Here is an 18123-nt window from a genome sequence, read left to right on the forward strand (position 1 = left end):
AGACTAGACCTCACTAAAAATGAGGTCAACACTATTATATCCGAATGTATCATTAAAATTGTACCCGTAGGTATCCTCAAGATTTTACAACCGAAGGGTCACTTCTACCATTTTTATTTCTTTTTTGTGCATGATAGATCATATTCCCTGTCAATACCAATTGGGGGTAATCCTAAATGACTTGAATTTTTACATTTCATTTTGTTTAATTACCTTCATTTAATGTCATTAAAGAATCACTTTCATTTTTACTTTTTCATTTCAATAATTCATAAGTTTTCAACATGCATATAATTATTAAAATAATTATATGAAGCATTAAAACAAGCTTTTATTTAAGAAAACATCAATTTAATACATATATGAAAGCAATTACTTACCTTTAGTATCCCAAATTTTTGTCTTCTCCCTCTAATCTGAACTTCTAATGCTTAAATAATGCTAAATTAAACATCTTATTAATATTTTAATACAGAAGTTTGTATATATTAGTTTCATTAATTAAAAATAAACAAACCCTAACATATATCTCAATTATCTTAATCTCTCTTGCATAAATATTGACCTTTATCTACCTCCAATTTGAGACTTTAGTAACTTCGATTTTGATTTGATTAAACTTACCGTTAACATTTATATTTAATCAATTTATATAATTTAAAAGCTTAAAACCTTGCCTTGCTGAAGTCACGACTCCTATATATCCTGCACGCGAGACAACAAGGATCACAGGGCTTGGCTTTGGCTTCTACTTCACTATCTTATGCGCTCCTCCCTCCTTCCTTGTCTCCTCTTCTTCCTGCATGCAGGACAATGCCACAGATCCCATATCCTTCTTCCTCTTCTTGGAGAGACACGAAACTAAGCACGAAAACACATGAGCCTCTTCCCTTCCTTATTTCTTCGAACTCGGCTCACTCTAGCATCGTGCATTTGAGGCGATCTTCTACCTCCTTCATTTAGTTATGGCACGGTGCTGCCTCCTCTTTCAACTTCAGTGCAAAGTGTCACACCCGATGCTGTTTCTGGAGAAAATGAGCTCCTCTCCTTCCTTTGAGCATCGAGCCACTCATGTCCTCTTAATTCTCTTTCCGATAAGAGCCCTTCCTCTCCTTCCTTCTAATTATGGAATGATGAATTCTTCTTCTTTTCCTTGTTTCTTCTCCATCTCTTTCGATGTCATTCATTTTCTTGCTCTTTTTTTCACTCGTTTTTTTGTAGGCGATGAATGAAATGACCGACTTCACTAAACGAACCCTCGACGGTTATATCAATTCGGCACATCTAAAAATATTTATTTATTTATTTGATTTATTATTTTTATTTATTAAAATTTCAGGTTTTACAAATCTTATGGCCGACTAACTTGTATAATAACCTTGAAGTCTATATAGCGAATACGTTGTGGGGAAAACTGTCTTTGCATTCTTACTGTTTTTTAACTGGTCACTCCATTTATGTTAGAAAACCTTTTCAGTATGGTTTTTGTTCCTAAAGTGCCACAATTGGTGAACTCATCCTTTGAAGCTTGACTTGAATAAAACTGGTAAGTACAATAGACATTCACCAGCAACAACAGGGCAACAACATTCTATATTTAGCTGTGTATAGCTTGCATGATCTTATAGGAATGCTTTTAAACTTTTTTGTGTATGATTCTGTAGTACTTAGTTTCGTTTCTTGATATCATCTACATGATTCTAATGTCTTTCATTGCACTCAACAGAATGTTTCAGCAGTTAGTTTGGAGCTTGACTTGGAGCGATATGTTGTTCCTTCACCAACCTGCCCAAGCGCTGATGTTTATGCAGCTAATTTGACTGAGACCCCAAGATTACTGGGTAATAATTGTGGATTCACTAAATGTGATGTCTCCGGTTACTCTCTTTGTTCAAGCGAAGTGGGATTTGATAAGGCTAATCATATTTCGTCTGATAAGGTTTTTACTGGTAACCTTCCTCACTGTCGATAGAGTTCACATTATTATAAGGTTTATACTTATAATTGTCTGAAGGTTAACCCAATTTTGATTACATTTTAATTTCTTGAAGTTAATGGAGCCTCTTTGTTATGTATTTAATTTTATTGAGTGCCGCTGTCTCCATGGAAACTATGATATTTTCTTAGCTGTATATTCTTTTATTATATTTCTCATCTTTAGGATTATGGATTTTTTTGTTCATTTGCATTGCCATTGACTTTTATTTTTATTTTGATTTGAGCTGTTATTGTATTAAATAGATGCTGATGAAGAGAATGACGTGGGGGCTGGGGGGACCTTGGATTGGGGCTCACTCTTAATAGTAGCAGGTCTATTTGACTGTTTCTTTGATGTTTAGGGTTTAGTTTTTGATTGATTGGAGTTTGTAGAGCTACTGGCTCCTCTTTTACTTTTCTAGTGCTGTATCCTAGGGTTCCAAGTGGTCTTTCGACTATATCTCAGTCTCCAAATGACGTTTATCATTCCTATTTCTTTCACCCAGCTTTTTCTGCATCACTCCCACATCATTGTTTGCCTACTTTTGCCGCTCTGAAAACATAAAAAATGCTATTTTATGCGTCCAAACTGTCGCCACCACCCAGGGACAGCAACTGTCTTGTTGTCCTTCCCTTCTGCTTTTCCGCCGCAACCTAGAAAACTTTCCTACAACTGTACCTACTTGCCCCCTTGCGGCCGCCACCCCAAACCGCCAGCCCCATGGCTGTTCTGGCCCACATCCTTGTTGCTGCTGCTCCGGACAGCCCTTCCGCAGCTATTTGTGCTGCTGGCTTGCTTGCTGTCTTGACTTTTGGAAACAACTGTCTTATTGTTTCCACCTTGTTAGTTGCCTCTGTGCCACCACCCCAAAGGTCCAAACCCTAAACGACACTACATACACCCTATTTCCTAGCGTTTCCCATTGTTATTTATTTTTTAGTTTGTTGTATTTTTTATTTGTGGCTTCTATAAAATTACTAGTGGTTGAATTGTGTTTTCACCTCATTTTCATATCGATTCTGTTATCATTTGGTATCAGAGCTAGTCTAATCCTAGTTTCATTCTGGGGTGAGCGAAACTTACCAAACCATAGCCAAATATTGACATAATCATAATCTCCCTTGTTGATTTTTAGAATCAAAAACCCTAATTTTTTTCTGCACCCTAAATCAACCCTTATACACTTTTCACCTCCCAAATCTAAACCCTAGCCATACCACTAAATAAATAAGTGGCAGAAGCCAATCGAGAATTCTTATTGAGTAGGGAGCAGAAGTGTGCAGTGGTGCTGGAGACAACAGATGGTGAGGATGTGCAGGAGTACCGACTTCCAATTGATGAAGGTGCGATGCTTGTGGTTCGAAGGGACCTTTAGCCTGATGCTATGAGAGAGCAACAATGGTTTCATCACAACATCTCTTATACCCGTTGCACTGTGAAGTAAAATGTGTGTAACCTTATTATTTCTTTGCTTCAAACTGAGTGCCAACACTACTGGATCTAGCATTCTTAGCACTTGTACTAGCTAATTGAAAGGACTGCCTCTGAAAGCCCCGAGGAAACTTGGATCTTTTTAAATTTTTTCTTTTCTGAGTATTCATCATTCTTAGAGTAGCCTTGAGATACAAATTAATCATCCAAGCTGTCTCCACCAGAACAGAGTAATCATCGATTCCAAGAGGAATCAATAACTGTCTAATCACATCTCTGAGCCTAGACCAAAATCAATGACACTTCTTTTTTGCAATGTGAATCAACTAAGGCAAATACCTTGAGAACATGGTGAATTCAGCTTCATACTGCATAATCGAGCGATCACCTTGTACCAACCAGATAAACTTGTCCTGCATTTGCCTCCTTGGTACAGTGATACAAACCAAACGCTAAAGGTCCTCACGAACTCACCCCACTGGATAATGCGACTGGCTCTACCACTAAATTTCTCCTGCAACTGTCCACGCTATCATTGTCAGTCAATTTTTTTTGAAAATAAGATTTAGTTATATATATATATAATATTGATTTTTAAAAATAGTGTTTTAATTTTGAAAAATATGAGACTGGACCGATCCATTACGTCTAGTAGTTTAAACGATTGAACATAACACCATAAGTAATACATCGCATCAAGAGATGGGCATACTATTTGACATCGAACTTAGTTATATAAACTACATGATTTATGATGTTCATTTGGTCCGCGAATCTTTTATGTGTGACCTACAAATTCTTCTACCTAATATATATATTATATATGGTTTATTTTACCTGGGATTATAAGTTCCTTATGAGGGCAAACTCATATAGGTAATTACATCTCAAATGATCGAAATCACTTAAGAAAACTCTCGATAATGATCAGAGGTACTAGTCTTCAAGAATTCAACGTTCAAGTTTTCACGGTAGGCATGAAAAGTTAAGTGGGAATGACTCAAGTAGGAACATTTAATTTGGGAGTCCAAAGGAGGGAAGTGTAGGGGATGCCACGGATCTTGAGGAGAACCTCTTTGATTTTCCAAACCATCCTATTGTTGGCTGCATTTTGGAGACAATATTATTTAAGTGTTCAATCTTATCAATTTATTGTTTGGGACTTAGTCTTGCATATTACCCGATTATGCAAATAACCTGCGGAGATATGAGGGTTTACGTCGTACCGAACGACGACTTTGAAACCTAAAGAGAGTTAGGGCTTATGTTATACAACACAACTGTGCAGGAGCCTAAAGGGTAAGATGAGGATTTATATCACATTTGATGGACCACCTCGAAGTCCTACAGATTTATTGTTGTTTGAAACTGAGGAATGATTTAATTGATGTAGATCCGCCCCGTTGTTGGGTCTTGATCATAGTCCTTCGTCCATTAGGGCTTGCTCCAAGTTCCTCGTCGCGAAGGCTTCGAGTTCCGGGTTTGGGGTTTGTTTGTATACATGCATTATGATGAGTCAATGGCCTATCGTGGTGTACCCCCTAACCCCCATTCTAGTGTTCTTCTATCCTAGGGCTTTACAAGATAAAATAACTGCAAAAATAATTGTCTTTTTAGTCTTGTGCCTAACATAAGTCTTCAAATTATTTGATAAGCTCGGTGTCGGCTTATGAAAGCATGAATATGGACACGGAGACACGAACATGACACGACACAATATGAGGACACAACATAATTGAAAAGAATAGGACACGACACGTCATCAACATATTTCTATTTTTAATTAATTATTAATATAAAAACTTAATTTTTTCTTTATTCCTTATTAAAAATATCACAACTCATATTATGCAAGAATAAAATTTAACTTCATAAATTTAATTTATATTATAAAACTTCTTACTAATGAGAATTAATTTTTAATTATATGTTTTAAAAGTATTCATCCAACTTATCTGTTAAAATTTACAAATTATATAATCACAATGAGGGAATTACTAATGCTCTGCTTCGACAAGCATTGAATGCACTTTTGATGCTTGATTTTGACGAATGTTAGCGGGAGCTTCAACTTGACATGAGATGTGGCAATTTCAATTATGAGGTACAATTAAGGCTATACGTATATTTATAAATTTCTAATTCTCGTGTCCCATTTTGTTGAAATCGGTTAAGCTCATGTCCGATGCAGTGTTGAGGTGTGTTCCAGAAGTGTTTAGGTTTGAAAAAAAAAAGACATTTTGTAGTGTCAGAACGTGTTGGACAAGCGTCAATGTTTGATACGTGTCCGACATGGGTACAACACGTTTTTAGAAATATCGGTGCTACATTGGTGTCAACTCAGTGGAGCATGAGGCGGACAACGCCATAGGTGCCAATATAAAATTACTGCTCTCCCAATAAAGTCACCTTATTTTCAAGATGAGAGAGACGAAATTGCTACTGGATCAAGTCATATGACTCGAAAGTAATGTCATAATCTGACAATCCATTCTATTTAATCAACACTTTTTTCTCATCCGTCAATTTTTGGTGCACCCTTTTTAACTCAAATGTCCCCAGAAGAACTTTCATATCCCCATCATTTCCTAGGAGGTGCTCGATGCATAAAGCATAATATGTTGATATAATCATGTTCTTGCTGTAAGCAATTTCTCCCAATATTCAATTAATTGCAACAGTCTTAGTAACTCCCACTGAACGGACCTCAATTGATCGATTTCCTTGTTAGACATCAGTAGTTGCATTAGATATTCTACTTGTCCATAGATGCTGTAGCATGTCCCTTGCTTGTATTCTTCCAAATTCAACAAATGCATAGTTGTAGTTCCATACAAGTGATGTCTCCCGATACGTGAAGTGAGACCTAAGAGTTATTTTTGTAACATAATCGAAAATATGCCTCACATTGTCAACCTAATCCATGTTAGGATGTTGTGATGTTGTAGTCATACATTCTCCATCTATAAAACATAGAAATCACATTTTCAGCAGCCATCCCTATATTATGTTCCCCAAAGTTATCATCTAAGACACTTTTACCATTTCCATTAAGAAAAATAAGTGTAGTTTTTTGGATCATTGCAAAGTGTTGTCAACGGGTCTTTTAAGTATAGGTGAAGCTTAAGCTCCATCCTCTTAAACTGGTCGCTTCCTCTTCTACTAGAAGATTCAACCAACTCTGTTAGCTTTGATTTGAAATTCTAAGGGTAGCGATATGGGCGCACATTGACGAGGAAACCCTTGGTCTTAGGGTTATTGCACACTCGTTTTTTTTTTTCTAGAAGGCAATTCGTGTGGTAACTAGCAAATTTTTGTAAATTATTGTAGGAGTGTTGGATTGGTATCAGAATCACTATCAGTTTTGTGTCATGTTTCTCTTCCATGCTATGCAACTCAATCATGAATCCGAACTTTATTTTTTTTATTGTCCTTACCATAGTCTTCGGTGTCACCAATGTCTTGCACAAATTTGGTTCACCACAAAGTACTACTATCTTGTCTCCCTCCTGGAACACCATTGTTAGGAGCTTTCAATTCAGCTTAGTATCTGCTAACGACAACAATCATTTCATACCCAATATTATGTCAGTTTTTTCTAAATTTAAGAGAAGAAAATCCTCAATCACCTAAATACATTGTTGTGTTAAATCACCTCTTTACAAACTCCTCTATTCTTTTCCACTTGTTCTGTCCCCATCATGACTCCAAAACTTCTTGTGTCAACCATCTGAAGTCCTAATTGCTTCTTTATTTGAATAGAGATGAAGTTATTGGTGGCCCAATATGTTCTTCGATCTATCTATAAAGTTTCATAGTGTGGTTTGATGTTAACTCCGCCATTGAAGTCTAAAAGACTTTTGCCACATCCAAGTGAGGTCGTTCCTCTTCCTTCTCTACCATAACCTCATTTGTTTCTTCATGTCTTGCCTCCTCATCACACACTTTGGAACTTGTATGGTTCAATTCTTATAAGGTGTCATAGGGAAAATTTTTTGTCATACAAAAAACAATTCCTTGACTCACTTCTCCTTTATCTTTGTCTCTATAAGGAGTTTGAATGTCACTTCTGGTTGTGGCCTATTATTCTTGTCACATGGAGTCTCTCTCTGGAATCTCAATATTTGAGTTTTTAGTATTATCTTAGTTGTAGCAATTCGATAGAGCACTCCACTTGTGTTGCTTCTATTAGCCAATTCCATTATGTTTTTATCTTCGTCTAACAACTCTAATTCCATAGTGTTTCCCAATCCTCGCAGTCTCAACAGATGAAGTGCTCCTCGAATGTCTAGCTTCAACGCCTTTATGAAGTTTTTTTCAAGTACTACTTTCGATATCCCTCTCAAGTGGTCGGACAACATTTCAAATTTCTCTTTATAATCCATGACAGACTATTCCTAGACAAATAAAAAAAAAAAAGCTCGCGTAAAATCCCTTCTCACGTGGTTTTGAAATGCCCCATCAATTAACTTTTTAATTCTTCCCATTTTCTGATTGGCTGACGTTATTCTCTCCTTTAATACCATGCTAGAGCCTTCCCTTCCAAAGACAGGGTCGCTGCCATCACTTTTTCTTCCTCCGTAAGTCCATTAACAATAAAGTATTTCTCTATGTGATAAACCCAACCATAGACATCATTTCTTTCCAGATCGACATCTTCAATTTCTTTATGCATGAGTCTCCTTAATTTTCTCGAATGAATTTCGTTCCACCCATGAAGTTAGGGTTGGGTTCCCTTTCTTAACCTATGAGCTTCTGAATCGTCTTCTGCTTAGATGGTTGCCACTTCAAAAGATACTAACACGGTTGGATGCAACCCTTTGCAGGGTTCCCGCTGACCGTGATCCCTTGTACCAGACCAAAATTCTTTGAATCAGTCTTCTCCAGCCCCAAATTGCATGTTGACCTGTTCTGCTTGCTGCAGATCTTTCCAGTCGTCCATATGTAGTTTTATTCTTTCCAAATGTTGCCTCTCGAGTTCGCTTCCGATTCCTTCGATTGATCCCGCTGCTACAGATATGTCAAAGGTTGCGATGTTGCCTTGTTGCCCCACAAATCCTTCTGATTGCTACCTCTTGCATCCACTCCAGACACCATTGGTCGATCTTTCTCAGGCTCATCAGTTTTGTGTGAAACTTTGTGATATTATTCATCATTTGTTTAAGGGATGTGAATCTCCCTTCCATGGATGAGAATCACCTCTCCATGGACGAGAAACACTCCATTCCAGATTTGATTTAGCTCACCTCTCCCTCTAATTTCTTCTCCATAACATCTATTTTCTTGGCCGCCATTACTCTCATAATGGTTTTTGATCATGATGGTAGAATTCTCTTACGTCGCGATCTCGTCGTTTGCCTCCCAATTAGCTCAAATCGCAAATATATAGCGATGTTCGGTCACAAAGGTGATGCAACGATGATTTCAGCACGATACAAGGCGGAATGACAACCTCCAATGTGAATCAAAAAGTTTTTAACGGAGTAGCGACCTCGAATGCTCAGTTATCTATTTGATAGAATTGAGACAAGTTTGTTAGGACTTGGCTTGGGGCTTGAAATTATTCTAGGTGGGAACAGACATTCAGACAACGAAAATAGGTCTTATATAATTCAATTTCTATCACCAACAGTTTAATATTCAAATATTCATGAAAAAATCATTAAAAAAGTGATTTAATTAATAATTAAAAGTTTTACTTTTTTGATTATTGATTTTGCCTTTTATACACATTAGCTTCTTTAATATTTATTTTAATAAAAAACTTAAAATTTGAAAAATTATTAAAATAACATAGTGATTTTTCTAATATAACTAAGTAGAGTAATTACACTTCTAAACTATAGTAACTTGAGAAAAAGAAAATAATATGCATGTTGGTTTTTCATATTTTACTATAGAAAATCTTGTAATAATCTAATATATGTGTATGACGTTTACTCAGTGAAAATAATTTAAATTTTAAAATGCATTAGTTTAAACTTTACTCATCAATGTTTAATCTTTAACTTTATTTTTCCTTTATTTTCTTGATATTCACATCTTTCGTAGGAGCACCATCAAAACATAATCGAACATAGCGTTGGTCGATGTTATCCTGTTGACATAATGGTTTATGATCTAATTTACACGATTGTTTGAAGTGGAAAGATACCTGCTCAGCCCTGGCTGATATTCTCCTACTGACATAATGCTTAGCAATCTAAATTTCACTGTTATCTGAGTTAATAGGATAACATTTATGCATTCGAGTACATTGACATCTCATGCCTGTACCATATAGGGGTGAACTCTTTCATGCACATATAAACATCCATTTATATAATATTTTCATTTCAATCTGCATGATATACATTACTTTAATGCGAGACCCTGTATTTATCTATTAAAGTTAATGGACTACTCGAATATAAAGTCACATGATAGTCTAATAGATGCACATTTACTATAATTTTAAAGGTCATGTAATAATCTGAGATATACATCTGATCATGCAATAAATTAATATATACATCTTTGTTTGAATATAAGGATCTTGTAATAATATGATACATTCATAAACTAAATTATTTAACAACTATGAGAATAACAGTATTTATCATGCATACTTCATGATTAACAATATGAAAATCATATATGATTTAATTTCATTGATAAAAAACATAATTATGAAAATTTGCGAGCAAGAATATATTTAAATGGAAGAAATATTATTATAATTTAAAAACATAACTTTTCAATCGATCCTAGATTTTCATACTCTTAATTTCTATATCCTCCTTCAAAATAACAATTTTTATCGTGTTCAACTTTTCTGGATCCAATTCTGAGTTGTTCACCTTTGAATTCCTAACGTTAATTAACATAAACCCATATTTAATATATAAATATTTCATTTATATAAACAAATCTAGAAACCATATTAAAATCTAAACTCACTTTAAAATTTTTGATTTGATTCCAAACCTCCGAACGACCAACTTCATTTCCTACTCTTATTCTGCTTAAGCTTGCACAGAAAGGTTGACCCAGTCTTCTTCCTCTTCTGTCTTGCATGCGAAATAGCCAGACTCGCTGGTGCCGACTCCCCTGTTCCTTGCTCGGTAAAACACTCCCATAAGCTTCTGCGGCGTTGAAGCCCTTCCAAGTCTCAAAATCACTTGCAGCCCTCGGTTCTTGCTTCAAGACCTTGGAAAATGCTTGGGATCGAGCGTCTCTACACTCGAAAATTCCTCCTTGAGCCGATCGTGCTTTTCCTGAGCATAAGAAGCTTCTATTGCATTGACCTCCTTCCTCTTTGCCGAACAGTTAGTGCAAGAAATCCCCTCTAATGCTTTCCGTTCATGTCATCTCCAGATTCACACAACAAGGTGAGTTGCACCTCTCTCCCTCTTCTCCTCCATCTTTCTTTTTTCGAGTCTCGCTTCTCTGCGTTGCTTGTCTCCTTAAAGTGAAAATGTTGAGACAGTTAATCCCCACGAATTGACATTGACCTATTGAATTTCCTTTTCTTTTATTTAATTTGATTTTTTTTTCAGTTATTAAAATCTCCACTACTTATTAAATTTCATCCTCGAAATTCATGAACTTCACATAAGCAAAAGATTATGTAGATAAAATATAAAATGATAACAAAATTTTATTTCTTTTTTAAATGATAACTAAAGCATTTGTGATAAATATACCATATGAGATTATGATAATTTAACGAAATGATTCTCGGACATCTAAAACATAAAAATTAACACCACATCTAAAGTTGTTCAACATAACTAAAATAACATCCAACGTCTAAAATCACTATACATAAAGGTACTCAACACAAGATAACCATCATAAAATTTATATGAAAAAACACTTGTAAAACTCTTCTAGCATTTGTATCACTAGCGACATGTCCTTCAGGTTTCAGATGATCAGCGAATAGAGACTTGGTCGAATGTTATGCCTTGGATGTTTCTCCTTACTAGTTACAATGCCAACTTCTTTTATCATCTACTGACCATTTATAAAAGTAATCCCTTCCAAAAGTTCCTTTGAGCTGAATCCTTTCGTGAGTTAGCTTTTGTTGTGGATCTCTGAGTATAATTAGGGTAGTTTCTCATCTAATGTCCAGACTGTTTGCATAAGTAACACACTCTCAAACCAAATAAACATTTATCACGATTTTCATTCCCACACGTAACTTAGGGCTTTATAGTGTTGTTGCCAACCTGATTAATAACTCCATCACTTTAGGAGTTATCTTCTTCCAATTAATGAATTGTTGGTACCACTTCTTCCAAGTTCTTTCTCTTCTGTGAATCCCTACGCTTCTGAGTCCGCAAAAGATCAATTTCTACTCTCCTAGCCCTCTCCACTAGTATTGAATATTCTTTAATCTCAGGTGGAACTAGTAGTTGCATAATTGAAATCCTTCAACCAAGACAAAAACCCATGACACTTCTCGACATTTGGAACCAACTGGGGTGCACACCTTGAAGGCATGATGAACCCTACCTCATACCGCACTATCAAACGATCACCTTGTACCAGCCAAATAAGCTTGTCCTCCATCCATCTCCCGACTGACAGTTGTGTCAATCAGTCTCTAAGAGTTTTGACAAATTCATCATCACACCATGTGGTTGGCTCTACCCCTAAATTTTTCCTACAATTCTCCTCCCACCATCTCTCTCCTTCTCCCTCTAAGGCAAAAATGACCAGTGTAACGTTACTCTTTGGAGGACAAAACAATCCATTTAAAATCTTTTTTACTCTTAGTAGTCAGTTCTAAGCATCCACTGGACTCCTTTCAGAAAAGAGAGGTGACCACATATATTGAAATAGCTTTAAATATTTGTCCATCTGGTCTCCCCCACTAACACTGACCCGAGTCTGAGAGTTCTTAATCATATGAGTTACTGCATTATTCATCTCAACAAAAATATCTACGTTCACAGTAATCTATGGAGGTTTGTCATTTTCTACCACATCATCTCTAACTTATTCTCCTAGATTTTTCATATTTTTTGAAAAAAAAGAAGAAATATGATAATAAAACACATTATAACCCTTCATTAATATTATCTATTTAGTAATTTAATCAACTTAATAGCTATTATTTTATCAGGATTCAAACTTATTTTCTCCGATACTACTTTTCATATTATCAATTCTTAAAATAATATTATTAAAAAAAATTATGAAATCTAAAATCACCTTAAAAGTTTTGGTTAGACTCCAAACCCCTGCACGAGCAGCTTCATTTCCTCTTTCCACTTATTCTACTCAAGCCTGCATAAGAAAAAATTGGCTTAGTCTTCTTCCTCTGTTGCCCACAATGTCGTTCTCATGCATAACAACCGGACTTGCTGGGGCTTCGGCTCCTTTCTTCCTCTATAGGTAAGACACTTATGTAAGCTTCTGCACACGGCTTCATAGCCCTCCCACTTCTCAAAATCATTTGCAACACTCTGTTCTTGCTTCGAGACCTCGAAAAGCCTTGGATTAAGCATCTTTGCACACGAGAATTCCTTTTTGAGTTGATCGTGCTTTTCCTGAGCACAGGAAGCTTCTCCCGCATCTGACTCCCTCTCTGTCAAATTTTTAGGGCACGAAATACCATCTACTACTTTATGTTCGCATCGTCGCTGGCTTCACACGACAAGGTGAGCACAGCTCTCTTCAGCTTCTCTTGCTCCTTCCTCTTCCTTTTTCTGAGTCTCGCTGCCCCGCGTTGATTATCTAGTGAGAAAAACACATCTACTCTTTCTTCTTTGCCTCTGACTTCCGCTCTCATTTTCTTGTTCGAGTTGTTCTTATGCTTCAAGTGAGACGCTTACCTCCTTAAAATGAAAACTTTGAGACAGCTAATCCCTCTGAATTGACCCAAATATTTTGTATTTTCTTTTCTTTTATTTTATCTGATTTTATTCCAGTTATTACAATAGTAAAGTTAAAATTAATGCATTTCAAAGTTTAAGTTATTTCTATTTAGTAAATGTCATGGACACATATATTAGATTTTTACAAGATTTTTATAGTGAAATATGAAAAACCAACATAAATATAGCTTTCTTTTCTTTGGTTTACTGTAGTTTAGAAGCGTGATAATTTCACCAGATTATGATAGATAACTATTATTTTAAATATTTTTTTAGTTTTAATGCTTTTGAATAAGATGAATATTATATGAACTAACATGTACATAAGACCAAACTAATATAGAAAAAAGTAAAATTTTTTACTTGTTAATGAAATTATTTTTTTTAGTGGCTATTTCATGAATATTTAAGTATTAAACTGCTTATGATATAAATTGAGTTATAGAACTTATTTTCACTGCCCGACCGTCTGTTCTCGTTTTGGTTAATTCCAATCACCAGACTGAGTCGTGACAGTTTCTGCATGAATGAGAACAAAAATAATAGATTATATCATGCAGGTACCAAATCGAAACAATACAATCTTAATAACATAAAAGATAATTATCTATCATTAAAGAGGTTGGTGATTTCTCCCAAACCCTAACCCTAAGATATATGACAACAATGATACATAATCTAACTCTAGACACATTAAGCCTTATTTATATCCCAAAATAATAATTAACAAATGACTAAATTGTTTTTTAATTTTGCACCTAACACAAGTCTTTAGATTATTTAATAAGCTTGACGTCGACTTGGTAGAGCACGAAGCAGACGACATATATCGGTCTAATAAAAAGATCCCATTACGGTATCATCTGGACAGAACTTCCGCTTCTTCCTTTGAATCACACCGGCTAGAAATAGCTCCCGCATCAGCCAACTTCTGAAATATTTTGTTAACATACAAGCCTAGATATTGCTTTCTGAAAAACGAATGATGAAACTTGGCATCATCTCTGCATTTTCAATTATTGATTTTTCTTGCTAGTTTGATATATATCCTAATGATTGATAACTAGTAGATCATTAACCAGTTTTCAATTTTGTTGTTTTTTTTTTTTCATTTGAGGTGAACAGAATTGTGGACTTGGCCATTAAATATGCTTGAAATCATTCACCTCATTCTGTGATTAATATTTCTTTTTTATTCTAGATTTAAATCCTCTTTAATTGTGCCATATTTTCTGTTTTGATTCTTAAAGGCAATGCCAGCAGCAGCAGGAGCTGTTGCAGCAGCAGCTATTGCTGATCAGATGCATGGACCAAAAGAGGATCAACGCCTGGCAATTGTTCTGGTAGTATGATGCATGCTATGTTCTCCTGTCCTGTGAATCTCATGGTTCATCTGTTTTCTGCAGGAGTTACCATGAAAATATGAAATGCTTCAGTTATTTTAAAATTATCAATTTGTTCAAAATTGACTGTTCGATTCCCGCACGGTTTAATAATTTTTGAACATTTTTTTAATTCTAATATCCAAAGAATATCCAGTCGTTAGCAGAAAACATCATCATTCCATGCATGCATCCATCCATCCACTCTGCACACACACACACAGATGCATGCATGTATGCCTGCAATACAGTGCAATGCAATGCAATACAATACAATACGATAAAATACATGTTATTTCCCACTTGAGAGGCGTAGCTAATCTTAGGGACTTGCATTTATGAGAAAAGTCAAGCAGATTATTGCTTCTCGTGTAAGTAATGTTGCCATGATTTACTCTGAAGGTTGGCCTGCCAGCTCGGGGAAAGACTTTTACAGCGGCCAAACTAACAAGATATCTACGATGGTTAGGTCATGAAACAAAACATTTCAATGTTGGCAAGGTAATGTAATATTCTTATTATATGGACAATTCTTATTTGTAAAATTTGTAGACTAGTTTTTTTTTGCTTGATTTATTGAATTAATCCCTTCATTGGCCAGTATCGTCGGCTGAAGCATGGATTGAATCAGGTATGCTGGATTTTTATTCAGTTATTTTCCTTTCTGAATACCTTGCTTATTTGCTTTTAATTTTAATTCATATCTAGCCACTTTCTATTTATGTTTTTTTTCATATTGTTTATATAGGCATTTTATTTAACTAATCTTTTTTAGTTGATTGTATATTTAATTCAAAAATCTTAGCACGCCGTTGTTTTCACTTATCTGAGCAACAGAACTTTTAAGACCCATTGTATTTTCGATTACCTTTAATCAACCTTTCATGTGCATGACAGACAATTTGGCATCATCACTAATGAACGTCAATTCTGACAAGATATGTCAACTTTGATGAAGTTGGGAGTCTTTACATCTGTATTTGCTTGATTGAGAAAGCATAATATTTTGCGAAGTACTTATTTCTCATTATTCCTTTTAGTATAGCATATATTATCTCTGGTAAGTTTGGTTGTGAAAACATAATATTTTTCACACTGTTAGTTTCTCATTATTCTGTTCTGTTTATCATATTTTATCTCTTATGTTCATGTTAGAGTTGAAGTGAGGTAAACTTCCAAGCTAGGGGAGAGAGAACATTTGTTTCCGTAATAATTTGAATGGATTTTCCATAGGATTTTATGCCATTGAATTATAGCAAATGCATGTCCTTTCCATGAATAAATGCTCCCAAGGTGAAGTGAAATGAGATTTCTAGGTATGTGAAAGAATCTTACCTATTGCCGTAGATTGAATATCTATATGGCGGAAGCAAAGGGGCTAAGCAGTGGTGTAACAATGGGTGGCTGACGGAGGCATTCACACAATAGATTTTCGCTTCTCTTTAATATCATTCTATACACTGAAAAAATTGCCCCCTAACCTTAAATATTTAATAATAGACTATTAAGTATATATTTTAGTTTAATAATAATATTTATATTGGTTTTAAAACTTTTTTAAGGAGAAAAAAATTTAAACTTGTATACTCGTCATCCCTTAAAATTTGATTTTGCCACCCCTCTTTTATGTTCTGACTCCACCACTTGCGGTAAGGATATTAGTTTCTAACCCAAGGGAATGGTTTTTCTTTTTCCTCTTAATTATGCTAGAATTTCAGAATGTCGAGTGTTTGGTGCAATTATATTCATCTGTTGATGAGGTGAAGGTTCAGTATGCTCTGAATTTTTTTGGAACCGATATTGCCATTTTGTCTATATTTTCTAATGAAAATCTATTATGAGATGCAATAAATTACATGTGATTCAAATATGAATATCCTTATTGGAAACACAAATCATGTGCATTAGTGTTTTAACTGTTTATTCTTAGTTTTCTATCTCTTTGTTTAGTTCAGTTCAGTTCAAAGATGTCTATGATGTTAACAGGGCGTGTTATCTAGTCTTTTTATCACTTCATTAGGTTTAAATTTTCACTGCAGCAAAATCATTAGGTTTAAATTTTCACTGCAGCAAGTTATTTTGATTAAACTATTTTTATGATTCATAGGAAAATTAATATCTTATGTATTCAATAAACTAAGTGGGTTGGAGAAAAGGCTAAGGAGATTGATAATTTCGGTTTTAAACTTTGGTATTCTGGTAAGAGTCTCTTATTCTCTCCGCGCAATTAAATATTCTAAGCTACTTGTGATATTTGAGGATCTTATAAATTTATTCCATCAACTCCTTCTTTATATCTGAAATGGATAACAAAAATAAATACGAAGTATAAAACTTAATAGGTACCAAAAAACAAGCCAAGAATTCATCGTATGTAAAAACATAAAATGCATATTTATCTTATTTATAATAGAAAAGAATAATATTCATCTATTTCTTAATTTGCATGATGCATATTATAATTTCGTTTAAAAGCTTACAACATAGCTTAGATTTATTACTATTTCACATTGAAAAAAATAAATATATGCATTTGAAAATACACTTTTTATCATAACATAAAAATAAAACAATCATTTGTTTTAAATAATAATTGAATTGGCTACCTTGCATATCATATTCTATCATGTTTATAATTGTGGTAGCACAGTAGGTTCTCTTTATTTAAAAAAAGAGATGAGCATATTATTACTTATAAGAATGGATCTAATAAAACACAAATTGATTATTTTCTTATGAGAAAAATAGATCTTTGAAAATGTAAAAATTACAAAATTATTCTAAATGAAAATTTAAGTACTCAATATTGATTATTAATTCTAAATTTTAAGATGAGTTGGAAGATAAAAAAATATAATTAAACGTTATCATAGAATTAGATGGGGACACCTAAAAGACAACTAAAATTACTTTATGAGTAAACTTCAAGATTTCAATGTTTGAGATGTTCATAAATAAGCTAATTTTATATGGGATAAATGAACAACCACTATTAGACAAGTGGCAATAGATATACCTGAAAAGTTAAAAGAAAAAGTTTTTATAAATAAAAAAAGTCGGTAGTGGAATAATAATATGCAAGAAAAGATAAAATATAAGAAGTTATGTTATAAAAAATGGTTTGTTTAGATGTAAAAGGTTGAACAATTGAATAAAAAAACAAAAGATGTTCCGTAGGGAATCTAAGAAAATAATTGGTGATGCTAAGAATTTTATTTTTAATAATCTTTATCATATATTAGATATTAAAGGGGGTGAAATATATATGTATAAATTAGTCAAGCAAAGAGATAAGAAAATAAAAATTTTGTTCGGGTAAAGTGTATCAAAGATGAAAATTAAAATGTATTTTTTATATAAGAATATTCCCTTTAAAAAGATATTTAACATAGATGGATGAGTTACTTTGATAAACTTTTTAATGAAGTTTCTGAAAATATGATCGACTTTAGTGATCTTAATATCG

General features: G+C 34.2%; 1 protein-coding gene across 1 annotated transcript in view; it reads left to right on the plus strand.

Annotated features, from left to right (window-relative positions):
• LOC110028324 (6-phosphofructo-2-kinase/fructose-2,6-bisphosphatase) overlaps positions 1-18123 on the plus strand; it is a 103976-nt gene that overhangs the window by 22905 nt on the left and 62948 nt on the right. Inside the window, exons 4-7 of the mRNA XM_020730136.1 lie at positions 1727-1939; positions 14526-14618; positions 15060-15158; positions 15259-15288. Of these exons, the coding sequence (XP_020585795.1) occupies positions 1727-1939; positions 14526-14618; positions 15060-15158; positions 15259-15288 (435 nt within the window). The remainder of the gene's footprint in view (positions 1-1726; positions 1940-14525; positions 14619-15059; positions 15159-15258; positions 15289-18123) is intronic.

This window comes from Phalaenopsis equestris, unplaced genomic scaffold (genome assembly GCF_001263595.1).
Source record: "Phalaenopsis equestris unplaced genomic scaffold, ASM126359v1 Scaffold000511, whole genome shotgun sequence".
NCBI lineage: Eukaryota > Viridiplantae > Streptophyta > Magnoliopsida > Asparagales > Orchidaceae > Phalaenopsis > Phalaenopsis equestris.